The sequence below is a fragment of the Xiphophorus hellerii genome, chromosome 23, assembly GCF_003331165.1.
Source record: "Xiphophorus hellerii strain 12219 chromosome 23, Xiphophorus_hellerii-4.1, whole genome shotgun sequence".
Lineage (NCBI taxonomy): Eukaryota > Metazoa > Chordata > Actinopteri > Cyprinodontiformes > Poeciliidae > Xiphophorus > Xiphophorus hellerii.
In genome coordinates, this window is record NC_045694.1 from 27,498,651 (window position 1) to 27,515,139 (window position 16,489).

Genomic DNA, 16,489 nt, shown 5'->3' on the forward strand with positions numbered 1-16,489 from the left:
ACACCTGGAGGAACTAATTGTAGGAGCTAGTTCTCAGGGCAACGCTGGTAAAAACGTTGTTAAAGGGTTAATAGAGGAGCCATGTTGTGACGACTTACTGCCCCTTTAATAAATCTGCAACAATCTCAAACATTTGTGTGGAGAATTTTTGAGGAAAGACATTAAGCTAATACAATTTGAAATAAGGCTGTGACATAAAACGTGGAAAAAGTGAAGCGCTCTGAACACTTTCCAAATGGACTCAGACGTTAAATCGGCTTCTAACTCTGTGTTCTCTCTTCGTCGATGTTGTTTTCCCTCACATCTGTAAACAAACAAAACGGATGCGTTTACATCCAGTTGTTCCAGAAAAGTGCAGGAAACACAAAGATGAAACGCTTTCACTCGTAAACGAGCAACCCCACCTTGTCTGGAGACAAAGAACGAAGGATGAAAAGAAGAGACAAAGTGAGAGATGAAAGAGGAAAAGAAGACATGAAGCAGAGAGGAAAGGCGTGTGCGTGGGGGTGGGCGTGTGTGTGTAGGATGGAAGGGGTGGGAGGGAAATGAGCAACACCACTGCGGCTGCTGATGTGAATCCTCCTCAGGTTAAAACAAGACAATAATTAAAAATGTACCGCAGGGTCACAGTGTGACTGCCGGAGTGTGTGCAACCGAGTGTGTGTCTTGTATGCAGCCTTTATTGCTTTCAGGAGAGTGGGTGTGTGTGTGTTTTATATTGCAGTGCCCATTAAAAGGTGTCCCTGCTGCAGTCGGTGTACAGAGGCCTCGGGGTCTGTTTGTTACTACATCACACACACACACGCACACACACACGGATCAGAACATTTCTGCCTACGGTGTTAACATTGTCAGAGAGACCGCTGAACAGCAGGGCAAACCCATGCATGCACTTGTGCCGACACAAACACACACACCACCCACGCACACACGCACCCAGCTGGTGAGGAAGGCAGCCAACTGGGCTCACTACAGAACACAACACACTGTTTGGCACACAAGCAAATCTGAATTAGATCCTTTTTCCCGCGTTTATTTCCAGTCCATCATTTCCTTCCACGGATTTTTAGGAAAACGACATCCTGAGACGGAAGTCGGAAGATCTTCTTTTGGCCTCTTGCCAGATTTGGAAAAGTTTGAATCCAGATCGATCAGAAGCCGTTGCTGTTCGCCGGCAGACGGAGGCGAAAGGAGCAAAAAACGCGGCGGGACAGCAAAAGGGTATAGAGTGCGTGCCGACAAGGAGCGGGAGGGCCAGCCGAGCGTTCAGAGATCCACTATCCTTCATTTAACTCGGCCAAGATGCTGAAATCCCTGCCAGCTGTTCTCTAGCCAAACCTGACCTCTGACCCTGCACCCTGAGGCCTCCACAGACCCAGGCGATGACTGCTCAGGGCTTCGGAAGGCGGCTCCTCACCAAAACTGCACGAACAACACCAGCTCCAGGTTATGTGCTCACAGACACTAAAGCTAACAGCTAATCCAACCGGAATAAGCAACCGCTTACTTTGTGTTTGCTAGTCAGCAAAGCTGCAATATGTAACTTATATTGAAATAAAAATTTTTTTATTTTGTCCATTTTTTTCTCAGAAGAGTTTTTGCGGCGCTAGTGGCTTGTATTTTTTTGACAGTAGGCAGACAGGAAGGAGGGTGAGGAAGACATGCGGCAAAGGTCGTCGAGACCGGGAGTCGAACCCGCGACGAGGACTAAGGCCTCCAAACGTGGGGCGTGCTAACCCCCTGCGCCACCACAGCACGCCATGAATTAAACATTTTTTAACCATATTTGTTGAAACCATCACTATGTTGTGACAGTATGGTATGAGACAAATTTGTGAAAAAAAACAACAAAAAAACAAGTTTGTCTGCCTTCTGCCAGGAGGCGGGTCTTATTGCTGTCAATCATGGAGATTTGTGCGCCACTGTGAGCCAGTGTGAGCGTTAATAATAGTTAGCATAGCCACCCATGACGGTGGATAAATGGTTTACCTGTAACAGAGACTTGTTTCTCTGCCGTAGCACATTTAGCAGCGTGTTCACGAGGCTGCAGTTTCTGATTAATCAATGAGGATGGCGCTGTATTGAAATGGCAGAATCCAAAATAATGCCAAAGTCTCTGAGGCCTGAGGCTTTAACAAAAGAAACTAAAACTCCAAGGTGTTGCCTCATTTCAGTTATTTGACTGTCAGGACAAATAATTAAGATTTCCCTTTAATCGCAGTCACTGACGAGAACTTTCAGTATTCAGAAGGTCTGAAGGAACAATACAGCTGAATGTCATCAGCAGAGAAATGATGAGACATGTGAAAACTGACTTATTATTTGGCCAAGAGCGACAAACAAAATGAAAAAGAAGAGAATACACAGAATACTTAGCAGGCTACGTAGAGCCAGGACCAAAACTCTACACTCTTTTTTCTCCGAAGAGTTTTTGCAGCACTAGTGGCTCGTATTTTTTGCGACAGTAGGCAGACAGGAAAGAGGGCGAGGACATGCGGCAAAGGTCGCCGGGACCGGGAGTCGAACCCGCGACGTCCGCGTCGAGGAGTAAGGCCTCCAAATGTGCTAACCCCCTGCGCCACCACAGCACGCCCAAAACTCTACACTCTTAAAAAATATTAATCTAGAATGGATGGATATTTATGCAACCACTAAAAATCAGCATTATTTTGTAGAAATCAGTTTTCTGATTATGATGTTAAAGGTTGTTTCTTTTTTTTATTATTTGTTGTCAAAAAAAGCCTTTATTGATCATGAGTGGTTTGTAAAGGCAATAAAAAGGGAAAACCACCCAAAGGGGTTGAATACATTTCATAACCACAGTGACACCGATCCCCTCCGTAACACACTGCGGCTGTGGTTAGCTATGATCTCTGGGGATTCATTCTGCCTACACTTCAAACCAACAAAGACCTCTCCATACATCCATACAAACGCCATCCTGATTGTTGTTTTCGTCCGAGCCTCTGCTGACCCGACTTGCCTCTTCACATTTCTTCCACTAAATCACCTTGAGACTTCTGCCACCCACTTCCTTCATGACCTCATTATTAGAAGCCCCCGGAAAAGCTGATGCAGTCACATAAAGCACTTAGAAATATTCAGCCCAACACGCCGCTCAGTTCGTAAAGGGCACGGTTATTATTGCGGCATCATGACACGGTACTACTCCCTCTTTTTCTGAACCGCTGATAAATCAATTGTTTAAAAAAAAACAAAAAACATTCACCCACAGCTTCTGCTATTAACTGCATCAAACTCTTACATAATTCCACTCTAGACTATTGAAGACATCACTTTGCAGCAGATTTCTGTTAACAATTTGTACCTGGTCAAGCTCAAAGTGCAGAGGTCATGTACTCCTCCAGGTTGCATCAAGATATAGCTGATCAAAACGGATGTTCATGGAAAAAACAGGAGGCTTTCATGGAGGAGTACCATCTATCCATCTGTTTTCGGACCCAATTTGCCCCAACAGGGGGAGGATTACCGCGCGCCAGAAACTTCTGGCTCCAAGACTAGCAATTGCACCATCGTTTAGCCACATTTTAAAAATCAAAACACAGTTCTAATTTTAGATTTTCATCCAAATACTGAAGGCGGAACGAAGTGAAAAGGTTTCTCCTTACCAGGCGTGATTTCTATCACCGTGTCTTGTCTCTCTGGAGGGAAAAGGACTTTGGGAGGCTGAGTCGTCTGGAGCGCTGAGGGTAAAACAGAAAGAGACAGATGATTAATGTACAAATTTTATGAAAATAAAATGTTTCTTTATATATTTATTAAACCTTTAGCCACATAAAAACCCATCAAGATCAAGACTTTGTTCACAAGGGTGATCTGGCCAAGAAAGGCAACAGCACACAAGACAAGTAGAGAGGAATAACATTTAATACACTGTAATCCTGAAGTCTATTTTAGTTATAAATATGACAGTAAAGTGAAGTATTGTGACAATAATAATAATAAAAAGACAGACACGATACATTTTGCTGGACGCTGAACTGTCCCAGACATTCTTGCGATAAACAATAATATTGTTGTTTCGAGACCATTTCAAGTAACATAATGGTAATGGAACAACGTAAGAACACATTCTCAAGATTTACAAAAATTTTCATTGGCAAGAAATTTGTCACAATACATAAACGATACAATTACCCACTCCTAGTTAAAATACATTTAAGTCCTTAGGTCATTTTTTTTCATAAATGTGAAAAGAGTTCAAGAGATATTAACACTTTTGCAAGACACTTCATGTTTAAGAGTGAGAGGTGAATTTTTTTATCAGCTGATGCGTAGCTGACATATAGTGACGATAAATGTAAAGGCAGAAATGGGCTGTGTTGTATTTTAGGTTCAGCCGTTTTTGCTCGACACTTTCGCATTTACAGACAGCTGGCAGGAAGCAGCTTTGTCAGGTGCTGTAATATTTACAGCACCTGACAAAGGTTCAATATTTAACCCAAGGACATTCTGACATGTCGGATAGGATCAACCCGACAAGCAGAAATATATCTTTAGAAAGGAAATAACTATGTTTAATAGAAATATCGGAATTCATGGCCGTGGGAGGCAAAGAGATGCAGTTTGCATCCACAGCAGGTCAACAAGTCCCCACAATTGTTGCTCAAATGTAGGATTCTGTTGTTTTTGTCTTAACTTGATAACAATTAGGTTTTTATGTCAGAGTAGACAGTTCTCTCGCTTCTTAAACGTTGACTTTCAGTTAAGCTTCAGTTTCCCAGTTTTGGATGAAACGCCCTTTATGAGACTTTTGTGATGTGACACGAAGGGACACGGAGGATTGCTTTATTCTTCTTTTCCCTTCCATCCTCTTCCCAGGTACCCCTCTCCATCTCTCTATCTTTCCATCGCTCAATCTCCCTGACAAGATTGATGGTTTCATTTGCATTCTGAAAGTTACGCCGTGCCCTTTTAAGATTAATGAGACAACCTTTCACCTGTAGGCCTCCTCCCCCGCTGTCCGCCCCCCCCACTGTCCCGGCACTCCACCTACCGCCATGTTCTCCTTGATTTGTCACCATTTCCTCATCGCTTTTGTTCCACATACACAGAGCATTGAAACATCACCTTATATGATGTTTTATATTATATATATAAGCAAATGCAAGAGTTTGGGACTTTTGGTTAACCCATATTACCATCTAAATATGAGAAGGTGGGCAGCAAACACATGATAATGACAAGATAGGTGTTTACTTCTGGCTGCCAGCCTCATAAAACCATGGCAGAGAGAATGTGAATCTTTCCTGTCATTTACTGGAGTTAAAAATTACAGCCTGCTGCTGGTTTGATTTTACATCCATGCTTGCATGTGAGTGGCCAAACTGCCAGTGTTATAAAGGTTCAGCAAGATCTGAAGTAAACAGCTTTAGGGAGAAGATAACTTAATTGCAGTAAAGGTTTTGTGAGCTCGTTCACGACTGAATGCTGCGTATGATGATTGGACAAGCTGCTGTCGCTGTGCTCCACTTTTGCAACAAGATTTATAACATCGTTATGTTCATTTAAAAAGACCAACCGGTAAAGAACTGACTCAGAGGGTTTTTTTGGTTAAAAATAATCAGCTGTAAACGGGACTTCGGCCAACTTTAAGTCCATGAAGGGGGCTTTCAAAATAAAATGGAGGAAAATAAGAGATTGTCTGTTCACGATGGTGCGGTTTCTGATTAATGGCGATGCGTTGACATGCCAGAATCCAAAAATATTGCCAACGTTTCTGTGGCTTGGTCAAGGTGTTGCCTCATTTCAGTTATTTGACTGCAACGACGGATAATTAAGATTCCCGTTTTATTGCTGTGACTGACGACAACTTTCAGCATTCAGAAAGTCTGAAGGAACAACATGGCTGAATGTCACCAGCAGAGAAATGACACAATGTGAAAATTTACTTCTTATTTGGCAATATTTGGCTTATAAGAAAGAGAACAGGTCCTAATACTGAGCCCTGAGGTATCCCACGTAACAGGTGAAGCCAAGACTAAAACTCTACACTCTTAAAAAACTTATCTAGAAATAATTGATATTTATGCAATCACTAAAAAATCATTATTTTGTAGAAATCCGTTTTCTGATTGTTGTTTTGAAGCTCACCCGCCATTTTGTTGTAGTTATTGCAAGATATTTACATTTGACAACTAAACTAAACTTTTGAGTTCTAAACGTGGCCTTTACAGCATTTTGATTGGCTGCTGTTCACACGTTCAATGACTTTTATGCAAAATCGCAAGGTGTTGATGCAGATGGATTGATTTAAATAATGTATTAGTTTATGTTAGTCTATCATATTTTCGCAAACAAAATCCTAAAATAAAAAAATTGTTTAGGCGAAACAAATTATTTCTCATCCATTACCCAAAGTTTTTGCATTTATTTGAATTCTGTAGGAAGCAAAACCACAAACATTCCAGAATTACTCCAGACATGTTGGAGTGTCTGTGTGTATTATTTCTGATTTGTTCTTTTTTAACTTTATCTCATGAGTTTTTCAGTTGCTTTGCTGAATGTTTGAACATTCACTCCCTCTGGTTTTGGATGCTGTGCAGCCGGAAGGATTTTTGCTTTCACTTCTTTTGCTTTTGGACCGTTACGATGCGTAACCGTGGCAACAAGGTTACCTTTTTTTTTACAACTGGGAGCACCTGGTTAGCATCTCAAAAGCTCAAATAATACCTGAACTATGACCTTAAATCCTGGAGGAAGACACTTCAGATTTAATGCAAGTCTGACTGCTACCAGATATCCTTCCTTCCAACATCTCTGTCCACAACGACTTCTTAAATAAGTACCTGATGAGATAAAACATTAAATTTCTCTTTGTGATAAAGTTGTTGCTTTTTTAACTGAATTTAAACATAAATTCCCCACCCTCACCTCCAATGGTGCAATAATACAAATCCCTTTTCTGACTATTTTGTTCATTTCAATAAAATCTAGCAGGTTTGGTTTATTGTTGAGCAGACAAAAAACAGTGGAGAAAAGACATTTATTATTTAATATTTAAAAAGAAAATGACGATTTTGGCCCTTGTGGCATAAAGTTTGATGTAATCATTTAAAATCATCATGACTGAAAACATATTTTCACTTTGTAAACAAACATCCTGACCAGACTGAATAGTTTCGATGACGCGTTGCTCCGTTGAACCTTGAGTTTCACATCAAGCTTGACCTTTCCTGGTCCTTGTCCTTCCTCGCAGCCCGTCTCATCAGGTCAGTCTGAGCTATAATCACAGACGGTAACGTTTGTCCAAGCGCTTATCTCCCTCCGCAGTCATTACAGGAGATGGAAATCTGGCATTTTTGTGAACTTGAAGGTGCCTCCGAGTGCGAGAGCCCACACGTCATCAGATATTAAAGAAATGTGTGTGTGCGCGGAAAGTTTCCATTGTTGGAAAGTCATTTGAGTAACCCCCTCTGTGACTTAAGGAGACTTTGATGCTATCTGAATCTTCCTGATCTGATCATTTCAAGCTCACCGGGTGCCGTGGGTAGATTAAAGCAAACCCTGTCTTATACTTTCCCATACTGATCTAAGGAGAGTGGCTCTGTCAAACTACTACTTTTTTTATGTTATCCAAGTCTAAGTCTTACTTCCATAGGAATATCTGTTGCATTTGCCCTCATTTAAACACTGGGGATCTGCTTTTCACTTTCACATTTGTTAAAAAAATGTTTTTTGACTATTTTTAACCCACCTGTTTACTTGACTACCAACACGCCGAAGTCGATCTGTTCATTTATTCCAACACGTGCACTGAAATTGTTCTGTTGCTAAGATAAAAGCAGTTTGCACCACAAAAAAAGATGGCAAAACTACTTGCATTCCGTCGTCTAAAACAATGACCGCGTCATCAGGGTTGGGAAATAAAATCTCACCAAAAACATGGAAGAAAACAGTAAAAGTTTGGCTCGACTGTCGGTGCAAGAATACTCTTCGGAAAGATCTAGAGCTCCAGGGATCTGCAACTCACCATCTACAGCAGATTTGCGAGAGATCAGTTGGCTTAATGCGACCCTGGAGCAAATATTAAGGTGAAAGATGCATCATACGCTTTGTATCAGAGACACCATCTGCTGTGGAGCAGGACCACAGAGGAACGACGCCTCGACGGCAGGAGAAGTGCTCCCCCTCGCACTGTACATTAAGCTTGATGATTACCAGCATAAATTAAAAATGAAGGGCTATGAAGGGAGCAGAGAGTGCTACAAGCAACAACTTTTGATGAGTTTGGACGTGATGGGCGCCAAGTGTACACATTTACCTGACTAGAACTTCTAGACTGGTTTATGTGGGAGGGCTTTCTAAGGAAAGAGTCAAATACCCAAATGTTCAGCTTGACGAATAAATAAGGAGGCAATTTTAGTTGAGGAAAATACCCTCAATACTAAAATGTTGCCTACATTAAAAATGCATGTTCAAGTGGGAAAATTGGGGAAAAATGTATGTGTGAAGAAATCCAAACAGCCCTGGTTGTTCAGAATTTTAAATGTAACTCAGAAGTCATGACTTGTGTCAGGCGTGAAGAAAAAGCTGCTGGAAGAAAAGTGACCAACGTCTCCAGCTGACCCCATGGACAAACGGGGGTTGCGATGGAAAGGTTTTATGGTCTGTTGAGTTCAAACTTATAGTGATAAAACACTAAAACCAGGAGGCACGTTTAAGACCTTAGACACCAGAAACAGTGTGAAGCAACCCAGTATTTGTGGTTGAATGATGAAAGTTTTTTGTTCTAAATTTCTTTAGAACAAAAAAGCTCGCAACAGTGAAAAGTAACAAACAAGACCTTTGAATATGTCCGGTCAAAGTCAAACTTTCTTAAACTAAGCGCAGAGTGATTGGAGGAAATTCAAGAATCAACACACTATCCCCCATTCCGGGTCGTGGCGTGTTGTGAATACTTTTTCACCGTATTGTCTTGTGACTCCGGTAGAGTACTAGACATTAGGAACTGATGAGTTACACAGAGCAAACATGATGGAGACGGAAAAATATCCTTAAAGAGCTAGCTTGGCAAACCTAGAGACAACAAAGGTTACAAACATAAAGTCTTTTGCCAGAGGTAACGGATGTGCTAACTTACATGTCTTTGAAGGTTGAAGAGAAGCTGAACAAAGACTACGCAGATGCAGGAAAGGTGCAGCCAAGATTGAAATCCTCTCATGATGATTGGATGTTTTTGTCTTAAATAATGCATTAGGCCAGCTGTATCATGCCAACTGCGAAATAGCCTGTTTTTGTACTCTGAGGGAGAGGAAACGTGTCAGTCTGGCAGAGCATTGTTCGGGTGTCTATGAATACAAGCTTATATTAAAAAAAAAAAAAAACCTCATTGAATCAAACAGAAATGCCATTAATCCTGTAAGAGCAATCTGAGTCTGCTGATGAGTCTCGATGGAAAAAAAGCTAAACGTTCCTCAAAGTATCAAATTGACTGCGAGGTCTTTTACCGTGTTGCTGGCTAAAAGACCCCCAGAGCTACAGCTTCCCGATGTCTGTAATGACATCGGGAAGATTTCAAAAGGGTGTGAAAAGAAAAGGACTGAAAGGAGAAAAAAAACAAGAATCCCAAACACTGAGAACTGGAGACTGAGGGACACAACGAGCCGCATGTAGACACACGATTTGCATCCTTCAGGAGCACAGCTTGTATCAGCAACGTTTCGTGCTTCAGCTGGAAGAAATACTGTGTGGTTACTGAGTCTAATTAGTCGATTCAAATAAAGGAAGGGGATTATTACCTAACCACTGCTGGTCCCACTGACAGGACGGACAGAAACTTGATTTATTTCCATCAAGGGGGCCGGAGGGGCCCAAACTACCCATAGAGATTTAGCTAATTATCTCTGCGCTACCTGTGGACGACTGAGCTCTCTCGGAGTGTTACCATGTTCTCAGTGAAGTGTAAAAATCTGTCAAGACTGAAGCAGAAACACAACGGCAGAGTTTCTACTCAAAAGAGACAGAAGTAAAAATTAAAAGTATGTTTAAAACTAATAAAGAACGACTAAGTAACAATTCAGCCTAATCCTCTACACGACTCCTTCTTCACACTCAGCCAGCGGCTCTCAAAATGTGCTGCATGCTTCGAGGACGGTGCTTTGGTTGACTTTAGTGTTGATAAGGTGAAATTTCGATATCAGCGATTTGAAAAGTAAATATAAATGAATGAAATGAGATGAAGACCTAATAAAAACTGACGGGCAAAAACATCAACTGGTCAAACACAATGACCTTTGTTTCATCCAACTTCCAGCTACAAGGTCAGAACCGCAAATAAGCTTTTTTTTTTTTTTCCATTTGACTTTCACTAAGTGGTATATGCAAGGCTGACTTTAAGGCTGTGTGGTTCGTTTGTGAAAGTGAACCAGACTATCAGGTGAGAACCTGCTGGCTTCTTGAACGCAACTTCCATCTTCACAAAATGTAGCTGCAGCAGCCTCAGATTTTAGCTATTGCAGGACTCCTCTTTAGTCTCTGGCATTTCTCCTTGTAGTGCTAGAACGCCCTGCGCTATAAATTGCTTCCTGCTTTTGGAGCGGTCTCTGGCCCGCTTGAATTGTAATATGCATTTGAACCGCACCAGAATTCACTTTAATAGAAATGAGACCTGCGTTTTTAGGCGAACCAGAGTTTGCTGTTTCGAGCCGCTTTAGAGTTCGATTGCACATTCACACCTTCCCAAAAAATGATACTTTCTTGGTAAAGAAACCAAAGTTTGATTAAAGTGGACTAATGTGAAGGCACCCTAACTAGAACCACTGAACTGTGCTACAAACTAAACCATCAACAAGTCATATCAAAACAGAAATAAAGAATGCTAATGTAAGCCTAGCAAAACAATAAAATTTAGTAATATGACAAGACCTTATACTGGCTTTCTAAACCAAATCCACCCGGGTTGTATGACCATACCAAGACCAACAATTTTCTGTATCAAAAATGAACAGCAGAAACAGCATTATCTGTTTGATGAAACAAAGGTGTTTGACCAGTTAATGTCATTTTTTATTAGGTCTACAACGCATTCAATCCATTTATATTCACTTCACAAATTACAACTGGTGAGTGACCGCCACATTTAATACTGATTAAATTTGGAGGGTTATTTTACGACTCCAGGCGTTTCGAGCAAATTCAATTATTAAATCAAACTCATAAATTGGCCAAAAACCATTGGAATCTGTTCTCTGAAACAAAAACCCCCAGTCTGAGACGATCCGTAGCTAAAACCCCTTTTTGCAACCTCAGCTGTTCCCTGACCTCAGTGCCATTCTGCTGTCTTTGAGCTCTTGCTACTTCAGGTGACCTTGACCTTCAGAAGATCCTTGTACAACTTCTCACGGAGGTCGTAGAAAACGTTGATTACAATGACAAATGAATGAAGAGAACAAAATGTGAGGTCCTTCCCTCTCCCTGTTGGTGTGTGTGGAGCTGCATCTGTTGAGAGGTGATAAGACCTTTAATAATGAGCTTGTTCATTCTGTCATCAGTCAATGCACTGTCACTGTCTCAGCCATATTCATTAATGCATTTTTCATTTCCACACGGCGGCATTAACAGCACCGGAGGTAGGGGGAGAAATGAACAACGAAAATGATTGAACAGGGTTGGGACAGTGACAAAAACCCTCCTCTTTACATCCACACACACATGCAGAGTCGCTAAGGCATGTATTGATAAAGCACCTTCATCTTTTGGACTCGCACCTTTGTCTTCCTTCATTAGATTGCGAAATCATTGAATTAAATATCACTTTCCGGAGAGAAGAGCTTGTCACTTTGCTGATGCATTGGAAACATCTTTCTCATATTCCTTCCCATTGAATTTCATTTGTCTTGTTCACATGAAAAAGCACTTTAGATCAGTGTAAATCCCTCCCTCCCCCCACGGCGTGACGTTGCGATTTGCGGCAATTTGTTGCTTTGGAGAAAGAAAGAAAAAATGTTGTTAAAAGAAGAAAACAACACGACGACGCTCTGTCGAACAAATACACACAAATGCAGAACTAATGAGGACAGAGGTTGGCTGCCGGAGAACAAAGTAAAGCCGATCACACTCACAAGCAGGAAGCAGAACACGCAGGCACGCCCTTCCTGATCGATGGCCTCGCATCAACCTCCCTGTGGTGGCTTGTTATTCAAAAACAGGAGCCGTTCTCGCCGAATCTTTCATCTGTCACCCGCCTGTATTTGTTTCCGAGTTCATAAAAGAATGTCTGAGGAGAATAGAATAAGTCAGGGGGAAATCTCACCGTGTCGTACATTATGATCACGTAAGTCTAATAAGAAAAGAATTATAGTGATCTGTAAGCAGCGACGGGGAAAGCCAGCTCTCTGTTTGGCCTCAAATTAATGGGAAAAATTCACGCAGAGAATTAGTCTCTGAAATTCGCCACATTAATATGTCAAATAGGATGTTCAAAAGTTCTTTTATTCAGAAGCACAAAGATCAAAAAGCTACTTTTTTTTGCTAAGTGGTGTGAATGTTTTAGCATGTCAGTGCTCCAGGTAATCCATCAAATTAAAATTTTAAAAATGTGGATAAAAACTTATCCAAATTAACTTGGATCAGTTGATGTCTGGAAAAACTTATCTGCAGAGTTTCCCTCACTGTATTATAATCCTGGCGGGCCACCAGGCTTTTCTTGGCCCCCCTCCAGGCTAAGCATGGTTTGTTTATGTTTTTAATATTTTTGTTTTACACCAGTAATAGTGACTGCAACCTTTCTGCTAACCTTTAACAACTGATCCGACGCAATGTTATTCAGTAGTGTTGCTCATCATTCATTCTTGGTTTTGTATTTGTCTAGAGAAAAATGCCACTACATTTTGTCCCCTCGGTTTACAACTCACAACAGAGCTTATACAGTTCTGTCATGAAGGGAGCCAGCATGTTTAATAAGAATAAAGATTAAGAAAAAAAAAACAACAACAATGCTCATTTACAATTTTAATTAATCCTTTCATGTCATATTTATTTATCGTAATGCAGCAGTAAATAATTTTCCAAAAAGAATTAAGCTTTATTATGGAAAACTTAGTCTGTCTATCCATTGTCTTTACCTCCAGTCATTTTAGAAACTGACAGTAAGCAGAGCTTGATAAAGCCACAGGAAAATCAGCTTTACCTATTAGAGGTTTTCTGTATAATCACACAACAATGCCTCAATAGGATAATGTCCATGGTAAAATGTTATTATCCCAACCTATGTAAGAGAGAGAGAGCGTTTACTGCATCTATTTATTGTTGCGTAACTTCAATAAAGAGCAGAGGATGGATGTGCTGTGGTGGCGCAGAGGTTAAGCACAACCCACATAAGGAGGCCTTAGTCCTCGACGCGGCTGTCGCAGGTTCGATTCCCGGCCTGGCGACCTTTGCCGCATGTCTTCCCCCTTCTCTCATTACCCACTTTCCTGTCAATTAACTATCAAATAAAGGCCACTAGAGCCAATAAAACCTTTAAAAAAAAAAAAAAAAAAAAAGCAGAGGATGACGGATGAAAGAAATAACCCACAAATTCTCAAAAAACACTTAGCAGTATGGAACGTGTCAATGCTCAGCAGAAGCTGCTTTTCTTCTTCTTGAACCCGAAAGTACATTTAGAAACCTTTAGAAACTCAAGTATGAGCTGGAAGCGAGCGCCGACTCACCCGCAGGCTGTTTTTTTAATCCTAATAATTTACAGTTGTTAACTTGAAATAGCTAAAGTAGCTGCAGGGTGGTTAGGCTGTGCAAAGATTTTAAAAACATAATATGACTTTAAAACTCACACTTTATAATCTGTGTACTTTTCACCTTGAGAGAGATTAAGGGGAGACCTTTCACTGATAAAGAAAAGATTTTCAGTACAAGAAAAATAAGTATTTGAGGTGAACAACGTTTCCTAGTAAATATATTTCTAAAGAGGGTATTGATATGAGATGGAACCAGACGCAAGTGAAAGAGCAAAAAATGCAATGTAATGAATTTAAAACGGTAAGCTACGTGCGATGCTACGCTGTTAGCTCTTTATGCAGAGCTGTATTTTCTTTTGCTGTTACAAATCTGGAGTTTTCTTGTTTTTGTGAATAAGCTTTGTCACGAGATATGTCATTTAAAAAAATGTCAACGACGGACGCAAACAGTTACATGAGAGCAAGAAGCCCCGCCTACTTTGGAGGGGTTACATATGCTGCGTTTTGAGAAATTTTCCATTTCACAGAAAAGCTATGGATTCAAAACGTTGGGATGACACACAAATTTTTATTAACTGTGTGATGCTGTGGGAGCTCTGGTGGAGCCAGCCGCACATCGTCCAAAAACAACAAAACTAAACCGTCATCCTCCTACTACTTCCTGTCGTTCTTCTGCGTTTCGGTCTGCAGTAACATCCCACTGTTGATCACATTACATTTGTGATGTTAAAAAAGCGTTTCCATAGCATTTTTCAGAAATACATGTAGTTTTATACAGCCGAATAACCAACTCAGCTTAGCGCAGACAAACCTTTTATTGAAAAAAGTGAGTTTTTAAAAATCATGTTTCCATCCATCCATTTTCTAACACCCTTGTCCCTAGTCGGGTTGGGAGGTGCTGGTTCCTCTCCAGCCAACGTTCTGGGCAAGAGGCGGGGTCACCCTGGACAGGCCACCGGTCTGCGCTGCCCAATCATGTTTCCATTACGCAAATTTATTTTCAGAATTTCAATTTGAGCAGTTTTAGGGTTAATGGTAACAATAACATATGACTTCACCTGTGGACTTAACTTCTTTGATTTCTTTGTGAGTATAAATAAATTTCATTGTTACTTACAGTATATCTGTCATTAAACCCAATAAACATCAAATAGTTCAATACTTAGTTTACCCAGTACGCATAGACGACTTGGCTCAGGCTAAAAACACATCATATAAGCACATATAAACACATGTATAAAACATGTCTTTTAGTCTTTTTTTATTAAACATTTTACGTTGTAGAAAAAACCAGTGAGATTACTGTTGCTCTGCTGTGTTGCTGCTGGTGTCTGTGTTTGATTTGGACAGAGGAGGGACTCTGAAGATACGAGCCACATTCAGATGTCCGGCGTCCCTCGTGGCCGATACCCACAACAACTACTTTGCCTTCCAAACGTTCAAAAACACACACATTCATCATTCTTGATTCCTTCTCCCCACTTTCAGTTTTGGACGGCGTATCGTCTGATAAACTGTGTCAGCTGTCAGTGTTTACAGGGAGAGAGAAGACAAGAGAAAGTCTCCTCTGCAGAGTGGAAAACAGTCCTCTTAACATATTGTAGAACAGATGAGTCACGCATACTGAAAGACATCTCCAGGAGTGCCTACACAGGTATATAAAAAAAGGAAGTGGTGTATGAAATATTCAGACGAGTGTCATGCACAGACTCTGAGATGAGTGCCACAGAAGAGTCACTTCTTCTTCTTCCGTCTTTCTTTTGTCTCTTTTTCTGTGTGACGAGACCAACAAAACAGAGGCTCGCTCTGCGTCCCTAAACACTCCGTTATGTAACCGCTCCTCTTAGCTTTTATCTAATTTGACACTTGTTTTCATCTGCTGGAGAAGATGTGCAGACTTTTCTCTGTTCTGTGTCTGCTTACGTTTGAGGTTTCATGATATTCAACATTAGTCATGTGACTAAGCTGACGAGAAAGTGGAAAATTGAACAGCTCTAGTTATAAAGCTGAGAAACATTGATTACAGTACTGCATATTGCGGTGTTATTACATAAGCAGCGTAGATGTTACTTTCTGTGATACTGCTGAGGTGTTTTTCTATTGTGTGCCTTAATGCAAAATGAGGCATATTTGGTGCCTCACCCATTAAATAGGCAGTTAAAATTATAATTATAATTATTTTAGGTGTGATCTAAGCTGGGGTCACTATTACCCAAGAATACAAGAAAGCCATTATTATTCTTTGACAGAATAATAATGGCTGTAAAAAATAATTAAAATGGAATTCATTTCTGTCATCACAGATTTCTTCTTCCCATCAGATGTTTACTCTTGTTGGATGCTGTAATTATGAATAATTTTGGTTACTTTGGTAACACCGAGTCACACTGAGAAATCAAACAGTTCTCAGTTTAAACGTCTTGGACCGGTGGTGGTGGACTTGTTGGAAACAAAAACAATCTGATTTCTGACCAGTGAATGCACCGTACCAAATCAGGACAACTACAGGTCAAAGTTGACAACAACCTTTCAGTGTGGAAGCTCTTCTGTTGGGAAGAAGATATTTTTTTCCCAGCATCAGTAAGATCTTGAAAATGTGTGCCATTAGTTATGTGGTCTATCTCTAAATTAAGAAAGTTTCGGTAAGAGTCGTCTACCCATGTCATAATGGCATGAGGCTGGCAGTGAAGATCTAAAGAGTGTGTTTGTAAGCACTAAAGTACAGAATGAGAAATCTCCGTTTATGAAAATGCAAAGAGACAAAAGAAAAGAAGCATCAACATATGTAAATG

At 40.7% G+C, this 16,489-nt stretch overlaps 1 protein-coding gene across 4 annotated transcripts in view; it reads right to left on the reverse strand.

The window, feature by feature from the left end:
• Window positions 1-16,489, reverse strand: part of il1rapl2 (interleukin 1 receptor accessory protein-like 2) — a 389,317-nt gene that overhangs the window by 69,411 nt on the left and 303,417 nt on the right. For all 4 annotated transcript variants that reach the window (XM_032554863.1, XM_032554861.1, XM_032554864.1 and 1 more), the window contains exon 7: window positions 3,630-3,704. In XM_032554863.1, the coding sequence (XP_032410754.1) occupies window positions 3,630-3,704 (75 nt within the window). The remainder of the gene's footprint in view (window positions 1-3,629; window positions 3,705-16,489) is intronic.